Source organism: Leucoraja erinacea, chromosome 35 (genome assembly GCF_028641065.1).
Source record: "Leucoraja erinacea ecotype New England chromosome 35, Leri_hhj_1, whole genome shotgun sequence".
In the NCBI taxonomy this organism is placed as follows: domain Eukaryota; kingdom Metazoa; phylum Chordata; class Chondrichthyes; order Rajiformes; family Rajidae; genus Leucoraja; species Leucoraja erinaceus.
The window spans coordinates 10,935,098-10,953,707 of NC_073411.1; the positions used below are offsets into that span (position 1 = coordinate 10,935,098).

Genomic DNA, 18,610 nt, shown 5'->3' on the forward strand with positions numbered 1-18,610 from the left:
CACCACTCTCTGTGTGAAAAATGTTTTTCTCATCTCGGTCCTAAAAGACTTTCCCCTTATCCTTAAACTGTGACCCCTTGTTCTGGACTTCCCCAACATCGGGAACAATCTTACTGCATCTAGCTTGTCCTATCTAATCCAGCCGGCAAGCTGCTAAACATTTTGCACCCTTTGCTTGTAGAAACAAGATGCCGGTTTATACGTAAGGACACAAAATGTCACCTATCCATGTTCTCCAGAGATCCTCCCTTACCTGCTGAGCTACTCCAGCACTTCTTCTGCACCCTGTTTAAGAAGGAACTGCAGATGCTGGAAAGTCGAAGGTGGACAAAAATGCTGGAGAAACTCAGCGGGAGCAACAACATCTATGGAGCGAAAGAAATAGGCAACGTTTCGGGCCGAAATGTTGCCTATTTCCTTCGCTCCATAGATGCTGCTGCTCCCGCTGAGTTTCTCCAGCATTTTTGTCTACCTTCTTCTGCACCCTTTCGTTTCCTGCTGAAATCCAGTCACGTTGTGGAATTCTGCACTGCTTCATAAGTTCATAGGCTCTAGGGGCAGAATTAGGCTTTTTTGGCCCATCAAGTTTCTCCAGCAATTTTGGCTGATCTATCTTTCCCTCCAACCCCATTATCCTGTTCGCTGCTGAAATCTTCCCCCCCCCACCCCCGTACCCGTACTAATAACTGGTTGAAGGAAGGGTTAATTTATCAGCTGAAGTTCAGAAAGATTGGGTGGCAAGATCGGAAAATTCGACTGTGTGTCATTTGGGCAGAGTGCTCTCTAAACCACGCACAAAGCAACAGCTAAACTCTTTGCCAGTGGCAATTGAAACAAATACTCTCCACTCTTGATAGCAAAACAATTCACGATCAAACAGGCCAGCCGGCCATGCAGGCTGTTGGAACAGCTGAGAGGAATTACTTTTCCACTTTATTTCCATTCACTCTACGCAAACCACTGTGTCGTCAATACTGTGCAGCATGGAATTTACTCCCAAGGCCAACCTTGTGTTGCTCAGGCAGAGAGCTCTGCCCTTTCGGGTACAAACTACATGTACAGCTGTGTTTGTGGACAACCAGAAACATGGCAATCCCAACTAGTCACATAGAGTCACAAAGCACAGAAACAGGCCATTCGGCCCACCATGTCCACACTGCCCATTGTACCTATCTGCACTAATCTCATTTACCAACATTAGACCAGCAATCTCCTATGTCTTGCCAATCCAAGTGCTTCACGAGATGCCTCTTTAATGTTTTAAGAACATTTACCTCCATCTCCCCAGGCAGTCTACAACCACTGAGAGAGAAAAATACCCCCCTCAGATCTTCTTAAAACCTCCTACATCCCCCCTTATATTCTCTGCCTCAGCGGGCAGTGGAGGCAGGTTCTCTGGAGGCTTTCAAGAGAGAGCTAGATAGGGCTCTTAAAAATAGCGGATATGGGGAGAAGGCAGGAGCGGGGTACTGATTGGGGATGATCAGCCACGATCACATTGAATGGTGGTGCTGGTTCGAAGGGCCGAATGGCCTACTCCTGCACCTATTGTCTATTAAATCTGTGGAATTCATTGCCCCAGGCTGTAGAGGCCAGAGTTAGTGGATATTTTTAAGGCAGAGATGATAGATTCTTGATTAGTGCGAATGTCAGGGGCTATGGGGAGAAGGCAGGAGAATGGGGTTGAGAGGAAAAGATAGATCAGCCATGATTGATCGGCAGGGTAGACTTGATGGGCCGAATGGTCTAACTCTGCTCCTATCACTTATGATAGGTGTTAAATAGATTAAAATAACATGGATAGATATTTGAAAGGTAAATATATCTAATATTATGGGTGAACAGCAAAATTTGCAAAAGTGGGGATTGAGCAGATGAGTAGAATGAATTGAGATGCTATTTGAAAGAGATAGCACAAACATGATGGACCAAACGACCTCCACCACTGTGAGATTCTCTGTGAGAATTGAAGCAGAAATCAGCGACCACAGACGTCCTTTCGTTTGCTAGATCTCTCGAACCGCGTTCTCAATATGGTGCAGTGTTTTAAAAAAAGACTCCACTCATAACACAAACGGTCATGTGTGTCGCCGAGGGCAGGATTCTTCTCCTCCCAGCTGATGCTAAACAGAGAGGGTTATCTGCTTCATCAAAGCAAACGGACGAGCGTGACCACGTCGAAGGAAAACAAGTTGCGTTGAAATAGCATCGTGTGTAACATCTGGTACTCATAAAGCACCATCCAGTTAAAAAAAAAAGACACAAAATGCTGGAGTAACTCAGCGGGACAGGCAGCATCTCTGGAGAGAAGCAATGGGTGCCGTTTCGAGTCGAGACCCTTCTTCAGACTGAGAGTCAGGAGAGAAGGAAACTAGAGATATGGAAGGGTACACAGAGCATGTTAGATGTGAAAAGGATGGATCAAAGCAGAGCATGCTCAAGGAAATGTGCAATGGTTTATTGTTGCACCCTCATCTCCGTATCCTGCCTTGTCTCTCGTTTCCCTCTCCCCTGACTCTCAGCGTGAAAAGGGTCTCGACTCGAAACGTCACCCATTCATTCTTTACATCCACAAGATGCTGGAGTAACTCAGCGGGACAGGCAGCATCTCTGGAGAGAGAGAGAGATAGAGGGGAAAAAAAGAATGAATGGGTTTAAGAGGAAACTGCAGATGCTGGAAAATCGAAGGTAGACAAAAATGTTGTAGAAATTCAGCGGGTGCAGCAGCATCTGTGGAGCGAAGGAAATATGAGTTTCTCCAGCATTTTTGTCTGCCTTCGATTTTTCAGCATCTGCAGTTTCTTCTTAACCCCATTCGTTCTCTCTCTCTCTCCAGAAATGCTGCCTGTCCCGCTGAGTTACTCCAGCATTTTGTGTCTACCTTCGGTGTATATCAGTATCTGCAGTTCCTTCCTACACAGAAGGGGAAAAACGACCCATGTTATAAAATGGGCCATTTTGCAATGCAAGAAAAATAGCAGCCACACACAGTTGCCCATGGCAGTTCCTCAGGCACCAAGTTGGTTACTAGGTTCTGTCAGCAGTTACTAAGTTGGTTCTGTCAGCAGAAAAACATTCCTGCTCTTTTCTGACGCCTGGTGCGATATTCATATGGTGTTAAAAACAACGAACCACCAGTCAGTCACTGGACAGAAACCGTGACAAGGGCGCTCACCACAACTCACAAGCTCCAGCGCGCACACACGCAGCAACTGGGGCGGACAGACCGACAGACACAAAATGCTGGAGCAACTCAGCGGGACAGGCAGCATCTCTGGAAGGAATGGGTGGCCGCAGTGACTGAGATCACCCTCCTCCCTCTTGAAGGAATGCTGTCTCTCCCGCTGAGTTACTCCATCATTTTGTGCCTATCTTTGGGACGGAGAGACTGCCAAGTTTTAATTTAACTTAATAAATCATTGAATGGAAACAAATGTATTTCACCCCCCAGAAATAATCGAATCGATTGGCAACTTTTGGGCACATATTGTGTGATCATTTGTATAACTACCTCCAATAAAAAAACGTTCTGCTATTCAAGGGTTGATATTATCAATAACTTTGTGCCCTCAAATATTCAAACTCCTGTCGAAATTCTGACTGGAGACTTTTTTTTCGGTCTGGACTCCGTTCACTGCCAGTCTAGCTTGAAATTAACACCTGGTTCCATACGGAAGTGTTTTCACCCACAGCCCAATAACAATGACCGTTTAGCGGCACCTCCTCTTCCGAACAGAACAACAATGCTACAGGTCTTTCGTGTGACCTGCTGGATCACAACGACGGTAACAACACAGCGATGCCCCCCTCTCCTCCCTCCCTCTCTGTGTCGGCTACCGTGAGTTACACACAGGGGAAACACATCCACATTGTCCTCCAGAAAAAAAAAACACCAAGAAAAAAAAACGCGGCACACAAACAGGAAGGAGGCCAGGCTGCACATACCGCGACCTGTCACCCTCCACCGCACCGCAGCAGCTCCTTCCCACACACACACACACAGTGAACGTTGCATTTCCGGGGTCCACAAAACACCACTCTAACCTGGGGCAGGCTGCTAACCCCGTTCCCTCTCACCTCACTCCGGGTAGCCCCGGCCGCAGGGAAGGTGCTCTCTCGGCTGAGAGCACCCTCCTCCCATTTGAAAACGCCAATAAAGTTTAAAGCGCCCTATGCAAAGGGGGAGGGGAGGAGGGGAGGGGGACTCTCCGTCCCTGCTTACCTTCCCTCGCTTTGAGCAGCACCGTGTTGGCTACGATGTTCTCTAACTCCATTAGAGGTGCGGCGGTTTCGGCTGGGGTTGAAGGGAGGGGGGTGGGGGCGCGTTCTTGCTGCTGGTGATGGTGGGTGAGGGGTATCTGAAGCGGCTGCCCGGTTGCCCCGCGGGTTGTGTGTGGGGGGAGAGGAGGGGGGGGGGGGGGGGGCTGGTGGGTATATCGGGCTTGGCTGTGCAGGTTCCCTGTCGCTGTGTGTCCGGGCTGCGCTGAGCTGCGGGGATTCCCTCCTGTCCGGATACAATGTATCCGTCACTGACAGCGCCGCGTTCCAATTGGAATTCCCCCCCCGGGCACTCGATACACCGCGTTCCAAAGGCGCCCGCGCGCTCCACACCGGGGGGCGGGGCCGGCCTGCCATGACGTCACCCCGTGCGTCATTCCCACCCACGCCCGCCCTGCCGCACAGACCCCCGGGAGTTGTAGTCCTGCCTGTGTATAGCATGCAAGGGACTTTTTATTTGTCATTTGTCTCAGTTAGAACAATGAAATTCCGACTTGCAGCTGCACAGCAGAATATGTAAACCTAGAGCAGGAAATAACTGAATGATACTGGTGTCAGGGTTTACTGGGTGAAGGCAGGAGAAGGGGGTTAGGAGGGAGAGATAGATCTGCCATGGTTGAATGGCAGAGCAGGCTTGATGGGCCGAATGGCCTAATTCTGCTCCTATACCTTATGATCTTTACATCAAATCTCAAGTCGTTAAGTTTATTTGTCACATACACATACGAGATGTGCAATGAAATGAAAAGTGGCAATGCTCGCGGACTTTGTGCAAAAAGACAAACAAACAAACAAACTATAAACAAAAAAATCACATATTCTTTTACATTTTAAATCTTGTGGGCGGAAGGAAAAACGTTCAGTAAAGTTAGTCCCTGGTGAGATAGGAGTTTACAGTCCGAATGGCCTCTAGGCAAAATGCTGGAGAAACTCAGCAGGACATACCAGACTGCACCTACTCTGTGTGAAAAAATTCCCCTTCAAATAAACAAATAGACACATCCCAGCCAAATGTCTCACATGTCGCCTTAAATGGCTTCCTTGTGTCTTAGACATCTCCACTATATCACAGTATGCAAACTGGCTATTCGGCCCAGATTGCCCATTCCGACCAACGTCCCATCTACACGAGTCTCCCTTTCTTGCGTTTGGGAAAATTTTCACAATTCATGATCGTGGTTGATCGGCATATAAAACAAGGAGGTGGTTGAGACAGATAATATAACAACATTATTATAATAATATAACAAAGACAAGTGGACAAGGATAGGAAAGATTTAGAGGGATATCAGCCAAATGCAGGCAGGTGGGCCTAGTGTAAATGGGGCATCTTGATTTAGCATGGGCAAGTTGGGCCAAAAGGCCTGTTTCCGTGATGTATGACTTTATGGCCTCATGTAAACCTCTATCAGGTCACTCTTCAGCCTCCAATGTTTAAAGGGCAACAACCCAGCCTAGAGTCTCCCCCCATGATCTAATCCAGGCAACATTCTGGTGATTCTCCTCTGCACCCTCTCCAGCACAGACGTATGGACTCATCTAGCGACAGTACTCCCAGATATCGATTATCACAAGAACAATATGAAAATAATAAACCACACTTTGAAGCAGGCAGAGCCGAGGTAAATCTACCACTAAAATAAATACATTGTATCAGACATTGGTGAGGCCACATTTAGAGTGTTGTGTTCAGCTTAGCCATGTTATCGGTAAGATGTTGTCAAGCTTGAAAGAATGCTGACAAGACCTATGAGGACATTGCCAGGACTCGTGGGCCTTTCGGGAGAAGCGGAGCAGGCTTGGACAGTATTCCTTGGAGCACAGGAGGATGAGGAGTAATCTTATAAAGGTGTACAAAATCAGGAGGGGAATAGATCAGGTTAATGCACAGCATCTTTTGCCCAGATTAGGAGAATCCAGAACTAGAGAAGATAGGTTTAAGGTGAGGGGTGAAATTTTTAATAGGAGTGACTTTTTACACAAAGAGTGGTGTGCAAATGGAACAAGCTGCTGGAAGAGGTAGTTGAGGCAGGTACTATCATAATGTTTCAGAAACATTTGGACACGTCCATAGGTTTAGAGGGCTATGGGCCAAGCACGGGCAGATGGGACTAGTGTAGATGGTGCATGTTGGTCGGTGTGGGCAAATTGGGAAAAGGGGGCCTGTTTCCACGCTGTGCGATTCAATGACTCAAGGAGAAATTCTGTTCTTTCCAAAATTCTTCCCATGCCACGGGCTCAGAAGTGAGCAAGGCGAAGAAAATTTATGGCAGGCTAAATAATGACAAGATTGTTTCCATTTTTGGACACTTGGTCACAACAGGTCAGGCATTTACGAATATAAATTTCTTTACATTCATTCAAATTTTACATTTTCTACGAGCTAGAGGCATTCCTGGAGCATAATACGAATACTGTTTGGACAGGAAGTTATTCAGTTGAAAAAGAATGTTGAAAGAATGAAGAACCCATATGAAGAAAAGAAGAGGAAATTTGCCACCATTTTAGTCCCTCTTCATGGCATCTCCAACAGTGTCACATCCGACCCAAACACAAGGTTCACAGCACTTGTGTGCCACAGGTATGACTATCGGAACTGCAGATGCTGGTTTAAACCCGAAGATAGACACAAAAAGCTGGAGTAACTCAGCAGGACAGGCAGCATCTCTGGAGAGAAGAAATCGCAGGTCGAGACCCTTCTTCAGATGGAAGCCACCAACCCCTCTTCCAATAAGAAATTGCCAGGACTCTGTTTCAATGTCTACATGTGACCTCATCTGAAACAATGCTGCCCCGACCTGCATCAAGTCGCATTGCACCAAGTTCCAAGACCGCAAGAAATTGCAACAAATTGTGGACGCAGTCCCGACCAACCTCCCTTCTATCGACTCCATTTACACCTCATGCTGCCTCGGCAAGGTCAGCAGCATAATCAAGGATGAATCACACCCTGGCCACCTAGATAGCAGTTCACATTCAGCCCCTCGAGTCTACTCCGCCATTCAATCATGGCTGATCTCTGCCTCCTAATCCCATTTTCCTGCCTTCTTCTCCCCATAACCCTTGACACCCGTTCTAATCAAGGATTTGTCTATCTCTGCCTTAAATATATCCACTGACTTGGCCTCCACAGCCCTCTCTGGCAATGAGTTCCACAGATTAACTATCCTCTGACTGAAGAAGTTTCTCCTCACCTCTTATCTAATAGAGTGCCGTTTAATTCTCAGGCTATGACCACTGGTCTTAGACTCTCCCATCAGTGGAAACATCCTCCACACATCCACTCCATCTATGCCTTTCATTATTCAGTCAATTCTGATCAGCCATGACACTCGGTGCTTCAACTTGACATGCTGTCGCGATTCCATTCTGCCATCCAATTAAGGACTAGCAGATGGGTAGGCAACTGACTCAGGCCTGAAGCGAATTGGAGACTGATCTCCACTCTGACCGTAGAATAGCATCAGGTCGAACAATTAAAACGATTGTCCGTAGAACGTTGAACTATTCAGCACAAGAGCAAACCCTTGACCATAACATTGTGCCAAACATGATGCCAAGACAAACTCTTATCTGTCGCACGCAATCCAAAAATCCAAAGAAAAATGAACAGGAAAAAGGGAAAGGAACTTAGGAAACCCAAGTGAGCAAAGCCAGAGAATGAATCATCCATAGTTACTGTCGGCCGGCCATTGTGGAGGAAATGAGGTCACGTTGAACGCAGTTTGGCAACTTGCACAGGAAGTCGAAGATGCCAAATTCCATGGAGCATTGAAGTGAAACATCGACACAGGTGCCATTGTTGAATAAAATACCAATAAAACCAGCCAGCCTGGAAAGCATTTTATCAGGATGTGTCACAGCTTGGTTTGGGAACAGCTCCATCCCAGACCGCAAGAAATTGCAGCAAATTGTGGACGCACCTCAGACCACCACAAACAAACCAACCTCCTGCTGCCTCGGCAAGGCCAGGAGCATAATCAAGGACGAGTCGCACCCTGGCCACTCCGTCTTCTAACCTCTCCCATCAGACAAAAAAGTATAGAAGTATGAAAACGCACACCTCCTGATTCAGGGACAGTTTCTTCCCAGCTGTTATCAGGCAACTGAATCATCTTACCACAACCAGAGAGTAGTCCTGAACTACCACGTTGGTACCCTTGGACTATCCTTGTTCATAAAACGTTGATGGCTTTACCTTGCACTAAACGTTACTCCCTTATCATGTATCTGCTGTATACACTGTAAATGGCTTGATTGTAATCATATATTGCTTTCCTACTGACTGGATAGCACGCAACAAAAGCTTTTTACTGTACCTCGGTACGCGTGACAATAAATAAAACTGAACTGAAAATAAAACTGAATGGAATGGACAGGCAACGTTTCAGGTGGTGCCCCATCTTCAGAGCCAAAGCGTCGCATGTCCATTCCCACCTCAGATGCTGCCTGAATGCTTGGGTTTCTCCAGCACTGTTGTTTTAGTCAAGACTCCTGATCTGCAGTCTCATGAGTCTCGGTCTTGAGGGATATGGATTATGTGCAGGCAGATAAGAGTTGGTCTTGGCATCATGTCCGGCATGGATATTGTGGGCTGAAGGGCCTGTTCTTGTGATGTACTGCTCTATGTTCAATACTTACTTCATGTTGATGCAATTTCGTTCAGACTTCGGTCTGAATGACAATAAAAGGCTATCTATCTATCTATCTATCTATCTATCAATCTATCTATCTATGAATTGTCATTGTCAGTGTACAGTACAGAGACAACGAAATGCATTTAGCATCTCCCTGGAAGAGCGACATAGCTAACGATTTGAATAAATAATATTAAGTGTCCGGGGGGGGGGGGGGGGGTGGTGATTGGCAGTCACCGAAGTACGCTGTTGAGTAGAGTGACAGCCGCCGGAAAAAAGCTGTTCCTCGACCTGCTGGTTCGGCAACGGAGAGACCTGTAGCGCCTCCCGGATGGTAGGAGGGTAAACAGTCCATGGTTTGGGTGAGAGCAGTCCTTGGCGATGCCGAGCGCCCTCCGCAGACAGCGCTTGCTTTGGACAGACTCAATGGAGGGGAGCGAGGAACCGGTGATGCGTTGGGCAATTGTCACCACCCTCTGCAATGCCTTCCGGTCGGAGACAGAGCAGTTGCCGTACCAAACTGTATCTATCTAGAATTGTTCGTACACTGGGAGGGGAAGGAGGGAGAAAGCAAGGACTACCTGAAATTGGAGAAGTCAATGTTCATACTGCTGGGGTGTAAGGCAAGCATACCATGAGGTAGCTGTGAAGGAAGGCAGGAACGGGGTACTGATTGGGGATGATCAGCCATTATCACATTGAATGGCGATGCTGGCTCGAAGGGCCGAATGGCCTACTCCTGCACCTATTGTCTATTGTCACTGCATTTCCCCATTTTATTAATTGCTCCCAACTTTGAAGCCTCGGATGAAGACAGTCACTTTGTAAAGGAATAACCACAAATGACAATGTCACGGCTTTAAACAAAAACCCAGTCGGGAAACACATCCAGCAAAGGCTAATTTAAGCGAGGAAACAGCCAACAAGATAGACCGAGAAGGATATTGCAAACATGACTGGAGGACCTTGATAACAGATGTTGTTATCAGAGGCTTTAGCAACAGAACAACAGAGAGAGATGCAATAGGGTGTCAGGGCTTTCCACGTCAGCCCGGCTGCGAATTACCAAGTCTTTCAAAACACAGCTGACCTTTCCTCGCCCAAACATGGGGCGATGAGATGGGGGAGGGGGCGGCTGGGGTTGGGAAGAGGCTCAAAAATAGGCCACTGGAGTGCAGCCAGAAGCTGCCGCTGTAGCTCACAATGTGCCCGTGACATTAGGGAACTTAGAAGGTAGACAAAAATGCTGGAGAAACTCAGCGGGTGAGGCAGCATCTATGGAGCGAAGGAATAGGTGACGTTTTGGGTCGAGACCCATCTTCAGACTGATGTGGGGGTGGGGTGGGGGGAAGAAATAAGGAAGAGGCAGAGACAGTGGGCTGTGGGAGAGCTGGGAAGGGGAGGGGATGGAGGGAGAAAGCAAGGACTACCTGAAATTGGAGAAGTCAATGTTCATACCGCTGGGGTGTAAGGCAAACACACCATGAGCGTAGAGGTAGCTGTCAGAGGCACCCAGCTTTATGTGAGCATTTACGGTGTGGATCTGTGGCAGAGTTGCTGCCTTACAGCGCCAGAGACCCGGGTTCAATCCTGGCCGCGGGTGCTGTCTGCACGGAGTTTCCCTGTGATCGCGTGGTTCCAGCTTCCCCCCACACTCCAAAGACTTACAGGTTTGTTGGGCAATTGACTTCCTCAAATTGTAAATTGTCCCTAGTGTGTAGGATGGTGCAAGTGTGTGGGGTGATCGCTGGCCAGCGAGGACTCGGTGAGCCGAAGGTCCCGTTTACGAGCTGCATCTCAAATGTTTCAGGCAATATTATTATTTACTGGTACACAAAAATGCTGGAGAAACTCAGCGGGTGCAGCAGCGTCTATGGAGCGAAGGAAATAGGCAACGTTTTGGGCCGAAACCCTTCTTCAGACTGAAGGAAATAGGCAACGTTTCGGGCCGAAACCCAGAAGGGTTTCGGCCCGAGTTTCTCCGTTGCCTATTTCCTTCGCTCCAAAGATGCTACTGCACCCGCTGAGTTTCTCCAGCATTTGTGTACCTTCAATTTTCCAGCATCTGCAGTTCCTTCTTAAACATTATTATTTACTGCTTTTGTTCTCGCACTACTTCAATTGAAGATCAGCCATGATCACATTGAATGGCGGTGTTGGCTCGAAGGGCTGAATGGCCTCCTCCTGCACCTATTGTCTATTTGTACAAATTCATCATCTCGCATTCGTCAGAGTTAAATTCCATCTAGCAATGCTCTCCCCAACTTTCCATCCGATTCATATCCTGATGTAGCCTCAGACAACCTTTCCCACAACCGGCTAACTATTGTGCCATCCACACACATAATACCTTCGACGTGTGTCCTATCTTTGTTACTAGAAGCCTTTAGAATATTGGTGTTTGAATAATTCCGAGTTGGCCTTGCCCGTTAAGATGTGCTCCCGTTGTGAATGTACAAAGAGTCGGAGAAACGCTGCACGGAATAGTGAAAAACCTGGATAGAGTGGATGTGGAGAGGATGTTTCCACTAGTGCAAGAGTCTAGGACCAGAGGTCATATCTTCAAAAGGTCATTCCTAGAGAAAGGATGAATTTCTTTAGTCAGAAGGTGGTGAATCAGTGGAATTCATTGCACACAAGGCTACGGAGTTAATGTGCAGGGGTTGCTGGTTGGGGCAGACTCGTTGGGCCAAAGGGCCTGTTGTCTCACTGTATCTCTAAACTAACAAGCCATCGTTCTTTTGGACAGGAACAAACCAGAGGCAATTCCACTGAAGATGAACTGAAGAATTTATTTGAGAGTTACAGTGAAAACAAGCAAGCATCACATTCTCATTAGAACCAAATCAAATCTTTAAGCTAAGGGAGTGCTGTTACTATCTTTCTGCCTGTGCACAAGAAAGCCAAACCTGGCCCCATCGACCAAATGTACTGGTGTGCAGTCTTCCCTCTGCCACTGTTTATCTTGTTACAAACCAGAAGTCTCCATCCAGAGCGATCATGGGAGCACCATCACCCCCAAGACCTTCGGTCTTCTAAAGCACACGCCCCTGCCTTCTATTGAAAATTAATATGCCTTTGGTATCATTAACCAAATAGTTCCTTTCAGAGGGGGAGAGAGCAAAAAAAAAAAAATAATCACACCAGTTTGCTGCTTGATATGTCGAATCTAGTATCTGGAAAAGAGTGAAGTCAAGTTTCATTTCAACTCAACTTTGAACAGATCGATGAAGGGATCGGGTCTATTATGTGTAAACTTCCTTCTATACTGGACTTGGAATTTAGAACTGGTAGTTCTCGATTGGTAGCAATGAATCCCTTCTATCACAACCATAGCCAGGTCCTTGTGATGCATTATGTCTGACAATATTTGTGGGCTATGTATCTATGGGGAAAGATCAAATAAACATCAGGAGGGCTCCAAACTTCTACCATGCAATACAGACAGACCACTCTTACCTCAGTGTGGAAATCCTGCAACTCCCTCACAGTATATATGGAGCCCCTTTGCCACAAAATGTAGCCAAGTCAAAAGAATGTCAACCCAACTTACTGGACTAGTTTGGCAAGATCATACTGGCCAAAGCCATTTGATCAATGGTGGTGGGAGGTCACAATTGCAAGCAGCTATCCAATTAACACTGAGGGGAGGAGATCACATCCCTGCTTTACTGGATCCAATAATTTATTGACCAATAAGCCCACATTTTCTTTCATTTAAGAGACCCTTCAGGTCTTCAATCAATTTCGAAATTGGATAATCATCCCTCCACACCTTGTGGCCAACGATGAGAAAGCCAGTCCAGAGAAGGTTTTAAGTTTGAAATGTATATTTTCCCCATATATCCTCCGAGGTTAACTTCAGGAGATATCATGGTGGAGCAGCATTGTCAGCTGCTAACACTATCTCCAACAGCTTCAATAAATGCTAACGTTACAGGAGTTGGGAATATTTACACCAAGTTATGTCCTCAGGTTTTCAAGTTATAGACGGCGTGCTTGTTCCCACTCCATCGTCTCTAGTAATCATCCAGGGAGTCCGGGTAGGGAAGCATTAGCCCACGCTCCTTGGATGCCTGTATCTTCAGCTTCTCCGCCCTGCTCCTGGCCTCCTTCTCCTGCCGCAGATCTGCCAGAATTTTCTCGACGGTCACACACTGGAGGGTGGATGCGCTCTCCTTGTCCAGATCCTGAAAGAGATACTGCCCATTATTGGCTGTCTCCACAGGGCAGGGGCACTTGCCAAGTGTCAGCACGCAACCATCTCCGTACAGCACCCGTGGTCAGGATCGAACCCAGGACCCTGGCGCTGCAAAGCATCCGAACTACTGCTGTGCCACTGTGCCGGCCCAAATCTTACTGGTACATTCAGTACTTTATACACAGCTGTTCCTAATCGCTAGAAAGAGGAACAAAGTGGTTACACAATAGACAATAGGTGCAGGAGTAGGCCATTTGGCCTGTCAAGCCAGCACCGCCATTTAATGTGATCATGGCTGATCATCCACAATCAGTACCCCATTCCTGCCTTCTCCCCATATCCCCCGACTCCGCTATCTTTAAGAGCCCTATCTAGCTCTCTCTTGAAAGTATCCAGAGAACTGGCCTCCTGAGGCAGAGAATTCCACAGACTCACAACTCTGTGTGAAAAAATGTTTCCTCGACTGAGTTCTAAATGGCTTACCCCTTATTCTTAAACCGTGGCCCCTGGTTCTGGACTCCACCAACATCGGGAACATGTTTCCTGCCTCTAGCGTGTCCAAACCCTTAATAACCTTATTTGTTTCACTAAGATCCCCTCTCATCCTTCTAAATTCCAGAGTGTACAAGCCCAGCCGCTCATTCTCTCAGCATATGACAGTCCCGCCATCCCGGGAATTAACCTTGTAAACCTACGCTGCACTCCCTCAATAGCAAGAATGCCCTTCCTCAAGTTAGGGGACCAAAACTGCACACAATACTCCAGGTGTGGTCTCACTAGGGCCCCGTACAGCTGCAGAAGGACCTCTTTGCTCCTATACTCAACTCCTCTTGTTATAAAGGCCAACATGCCATTTGCTTTCTTCACTGCCTGCTGGCTCCAGCAACATAGACCACAGGAAGGGGTGAATCACAGCAACCGAAGGCCGTTGTGAATAAACAGTGCAGACTTACAATCTCGCCCACCAGGACAACATTCTCGCCTCTCACAATGAATATTCCACGAGGGATGTCTCCGTACTTTTGACCCACATAAATCCGTTCCAGAGTCTGATGGAGCACCAAATTAGCTGCGGAGTTCCAATAATTCAGGTAGTTAAGGTCTATGCAGTAGTCACAAAACAATCTGAAATATTGAATAAATATGCCATTCATCTGAATGAATGAATATATATACATTGGAATAGATAAGAGTGAATGCACAGGGTCTACTACCCATAAGAGAGGAATCAAGAACCACATGACATTGGTTTAAGGTGAGACTCAATAGACAATAGGTGCAGGAGTAGGCCATACAGCCCTTCATTTAATGTGATCATGGCTGATCATCCCCAATAGTACCCCTATCCTGCCTTCTCCCCATATCCCCGGACTCTGCTATCTTGAAGGTAGACAAAAGTGCTGGAGAAACTCAGCATCAATGAAGCGAAGGAAATAGGCAACGTTTCGGGCCGAAACCCTTCATCTTTAAGAGCCCTATCTAGCTTTCTCTTGAAAGTATCCAGCGAATTGGGATAGATTTTATCTAGGGGAAAGATATGAGAAATTGAAGAGAGAATCCTCACGGTCACTGGGACAAGGTACAAACTCTGTCCAGACAGCACCCGTAGACAGGATCGAACCCAGGTCTTGGGTGCTGCAAGCACTGTAGGGCAGCAACTCTACCGCTGTGCCACCAATGTCTCAGACAATGTTCATGGTGTGGAAGCCTCCACCTGCAGGGAATTTGGGCACATATGTCCTGCCACGGGAGGAGAAGGAGCCCGGATACTGTAACTGTTACTCACCAAACTGATCGATGCTCCTCAGGAATCCGATCAAGGTCCGTCCATCTCGCAACAGCACCAGGTGTTTCTCTGCAACGTGGTGAGAAGGACAATACGTCCAATACGATTAGGGGCCAGAGATAGAAACATAGAAACATAGAAATAGGTGCAGGAGTAGGCCTACATTCGGCCCTTCGAGCCTGCACCGCCATTCAATATGATCAGTGGGGTGATCATCCAACTCAGTCTGATCCCGTACCTGCTCCTTCTCACCTCCATCACCCCAATCGTATCCCCTTAGCCACAAGGGCCACATCTAACTCCCTCTTAAATATAGCCAATGAACTGGCCTCAACTACCCTCTGTGGCAGAGAGTTCCAGAGCGATTCACCACTCTCTGTGTGAAAAAAGTTCTTCTCATCTCGGTTTTAAAGGATTTCCCCTTTATCCTTAGGCTGTGACCCCTTGTCCTGGACTTCCCCAACATCGGGAACAATCTTCCTGCATCTAGCCTGTCCAACCCCTTAAGAATTTTGTAAGTTTCTATAAGGTCCCCTCTCAATCTTCTAAATTCTAGAGAGTATAACCCAAGTCTATCCAGTCTTTCTTCAGAAGACAGTCCTGACATCCCAGGAATCAGTCTGGTGATTCAGTCATCATTGAATGGCAGAGTGTACTCGATGGGCTGAATGGCCTAATTCTACTCCTACAACGTGTGGACGTGAATAGAGGGAGTGAGGGTTACCTGCAAGAGGAGAATTCGCTGTTGGTGCAGTTGGGTTGTAGACTACTCAGTCTGAATAAGAGATATTGCTCCTGATGGTGCACCTCCATCAGCACAATCGTAGCTACAGGAAAACTGGAATTGCCACGGACCAGACATACAAGGATCTGTCAATGCTGGGTTATAATAGTGTTGCCCGGTGTAAATGGCCGGGATGGTGACAGTACAAACTCATACCAAATTGTGGCGACATGGGACCTCCTACAGTGAATGGAGCGCAAGTGCCCTCTGGTGGCAAGCGCAATGAATGCAAGGGCAGTCGGACACCAAGGACAAAAGAAAAATAACCTTTTCGTTTAGTTGATTATGGCCAGGTGGAAATTAATCTCGTTGAAGCTTCATGGCTTGAGAAGCAGCGCAGTGAACAGTGAATGGCACCTCCTCCTACATTAGCCCTGCCCACGATCAAGAGGTATTCAGGTGACTGCAATGTTTAATATTAAACACAATATTAATGTCGACATCTCATTCCATTTCTGGCACCTCATGGTCAAACAGGTCGAGAGATACAGCGTGGAAACAGGCCCTTCAGCACACCGAGTCCAAGCCGGCTATCGTTCACACTGTTCTATGTTATCCCATGTTCTCACCCAGCTCCTTGCACAACACACCAGTGACAGCTTTACACATTACCCTGGAAACCCACACACCTTGTGGCAGTGGGCGGAAAGCGGAGTAACCTGGGAGAACATGCAAACTCCACGCAGACAGCACCCGCGGTCAGGGACGAACCCGCGTCTGTGGCACAACGAGTCAGCGGTTCTATTCACTGCGCCGCTGGTCTCAATCAGTATAAAAAAACAAATTTGGTTTTGTATAATGTTACCGATTAAAACCAGGGGTGGGGAGAAAGAGTGGGGCGGGTCCCGGAGAAAGAAGAGGGTGGGGTGGGGAGAGGGTGGGGTGGGGAGAGAGGGGGGGTGGGTGGGGAGAGGAGGAGGGGGGGGGGGGGGGGGGGGAGAGAGGGGGGGGGGGGGGGGGGGGGGGGGGGGGGGGGGGGGGGGGGGAGGAGGGGGAGGGGGGAGAGGGAGGGGGGGGAGGAGGGAGGGAGGGGAGGGGGGGGTGGGGGAGAGGGAGGGAGGGGGGGAGAGGGGGGAGAGGAGGTGGGGGTGGGGAGAGAGGGGTGGGGAGAGAGGAGGGGGCGGGGAAAGTGGGGGTGAGGTAAGATTAAGGGGGAGAGAGGGGTGGGGTCGGAGGAAGGGTAGAGTGGGATTGGGATGGGGGCGGGGGTTGGGAGGGGGAGGAAGAAGGAATGGTGGGCGACCCATGAGTAGCCCGAGGCCGGTCCCTACAACGGGACCCACTCACTGTCTAGATCCTCGATCAGCCTGGCGGTCCCTGGCATGTAGTTCATTGCTGCACCTTTTACACACATTCTCGGTAAGGGACAACACGGCCTCTCCCCTGCGGTTTTAACCCTTTCACAACGGGCGGGGCGAGGGGTGTGGATGGGGAGGTCCCTTTCTTTAAAGGCACAGCCCCCCCCCCCCCCCTGTCAGTTGTGGAAAAAGCCGAGGCCATTCGAGCCATCGCGCCTGTTCTCCCCCACTCTCTCAGGGAGATACCAGCGAGTCAGGACTCGGTTGGAAGGAACTGCAGATGCTGGTTTACACCGAAGATATGACAAAAATGCTGGAGTAGCTCAGCAGGTCAGGCAGCATCCCTGGAGATAAAGGAAGAGGTGAGGTTTCGGGTCGAAACGCTTCTTCAGACCGAGGGAAACTAGAGGGAAGAAATTGGTACAGAACAAATCAGAGCCAGCACAGATGACTAAGGAGCCCACAATGATCCATTGTTGGTTGTGAGAGAGATGATAACGGAGGGATGCAAACCGTGAAGCTACCAGGCTGACTAGGATGGGGGAGGGAGAGGGAATGCAAGGGTTACTTGAAATTGGAGAAATCCTTCTCTCCAGAGATGCTGTCGGCATTGTGTGCCTATCAAGTGTATGTTAGTCCGCTCTCCCTCACTCCCATGCGAATCAGTCAGCAGAATGACAATATACAATTATTAATCAATTTACAGTGTATAGCTGCGTGGATACATACATACACTGTTTGTATCCCTGTGTTATTGCCTCTTCCACAACCAACAATGGACCATTGTGGACTCCACCCATCTCTAAGGCAGATAGACAGATAGATTCTTGATTAGTATGGGTGTCAGGGGTTATGGGGCGAAGGCAGTAGAATGGGGTTAGGAGGGAGAGATAGATCAGCCTGATTGAATGGCGGAGGAGACTTGATGGGCCGAATGACCTAATTCAGCCCCTATCACTTATGACCTTTCCTCAATTATCTGTGCTGGGTCTTATTTGATCCCTGCGTTTGCATCCATCTAGTTTCTCTCCACCCCCCCCACGCTCAGTCTGAAGAAGGGTGACGACCCGAGACGTCCATCTTTCCTGCGATGCTGCCCGGACAAGAGGAGTTGAGCATAGGAGCAAAGAGGTATTTCTGCAGTTGTACAGGGCCCTTGAGAGACCACACCTGGAGTATTTTGTGTAGTTTTGGTCCCCTAGTTTGAGGAAGGACATTCTTGTTATTGAGGGAGTGCAACGTAGGTTTACAAGGTTAATTCCCAGGATGGCGGGACTATCATATGTTGAGAGAATGGAGCGGCTGGGCTTGTACACTCTGGAGTTTAGAAGGATGAGGGGATCTTATTGAAACATATAAGATTATTAAGGGTTTGGACACGCCAGAGGCAGGAAACATGTTCCCGATGTTGGGGGAGTCCAGAACCAGGGGCCACAGTTTAAGAATAAGGGGTAAGCCATTTAGAACGGAGACGAGGAAACACTTTTTCTCACAGAGAGAAGTGAGTCTGTGAAATGTGGGTGGTGGAGGCCAGTTCTCTGGATACTTTCAAGAGAGAGTTAGATAGGGCTCTTAAAGATAGCGGAGTCGGGGGATATGGGGAGAAGGCAGGAACGGGGTACTGAT

General features: G+C 48.1%; 2 protein-coding genes across 2 annotated transcripts in view; both read right to left on the reverse strand.

The window, feature by feature from the left end:
- LOC129713318 (G protein-coupled receptor kinase 5-like) overlaps positions 1 to 4,612 on the reverse strand; it is an 84,333-nt gene extending 79,721 nt beyond the window's left edge. The window contains exon 1 of the mRNA XM_055662291.1: positions 4,223 to 4,612. Coding sequence (XP_055518266.1) covers positions 4,223 to 4,274 — 52 coding nt within the window. The 5' untranslated portion in view covers positions 4,275 to 4,612. The remainder of the gene's footprint in view (positions 1 to 4,222) is intronic.
- A 7,082-nt stretch (positions 4,613 to 11,694) lies between these two features.
- On the reverse strand, positions 11,695 to 17,095 carry LOC129713319 (U6 snRNA-associated Sm-like protein LSm1). Its single transcript, XM_055662292.1, has 4 exons — positions 16,974 to 17,095; positions 14,903 to 14,971; positions 14,070 to 14,185; positions 11,695 to 13,105 (listed from the first exon to the last, which is right to left on the reverse strand). The coding sequence occupies exons 1-4, from the start codon at positions 17,038 to 17,040 to the stop codon at positions 12,935 to 12,937; spliced, it is 423 nt and encodes a 140-aa protein (XP_055518267.1). The 5' UTR covers positions 17,041 to 17,095; the 3' UTR covers positions 11,695 to 12,934.
- Between the last annotated feature and the right edge of the window lie 1,515 nt (positions 17,096 to 18,610).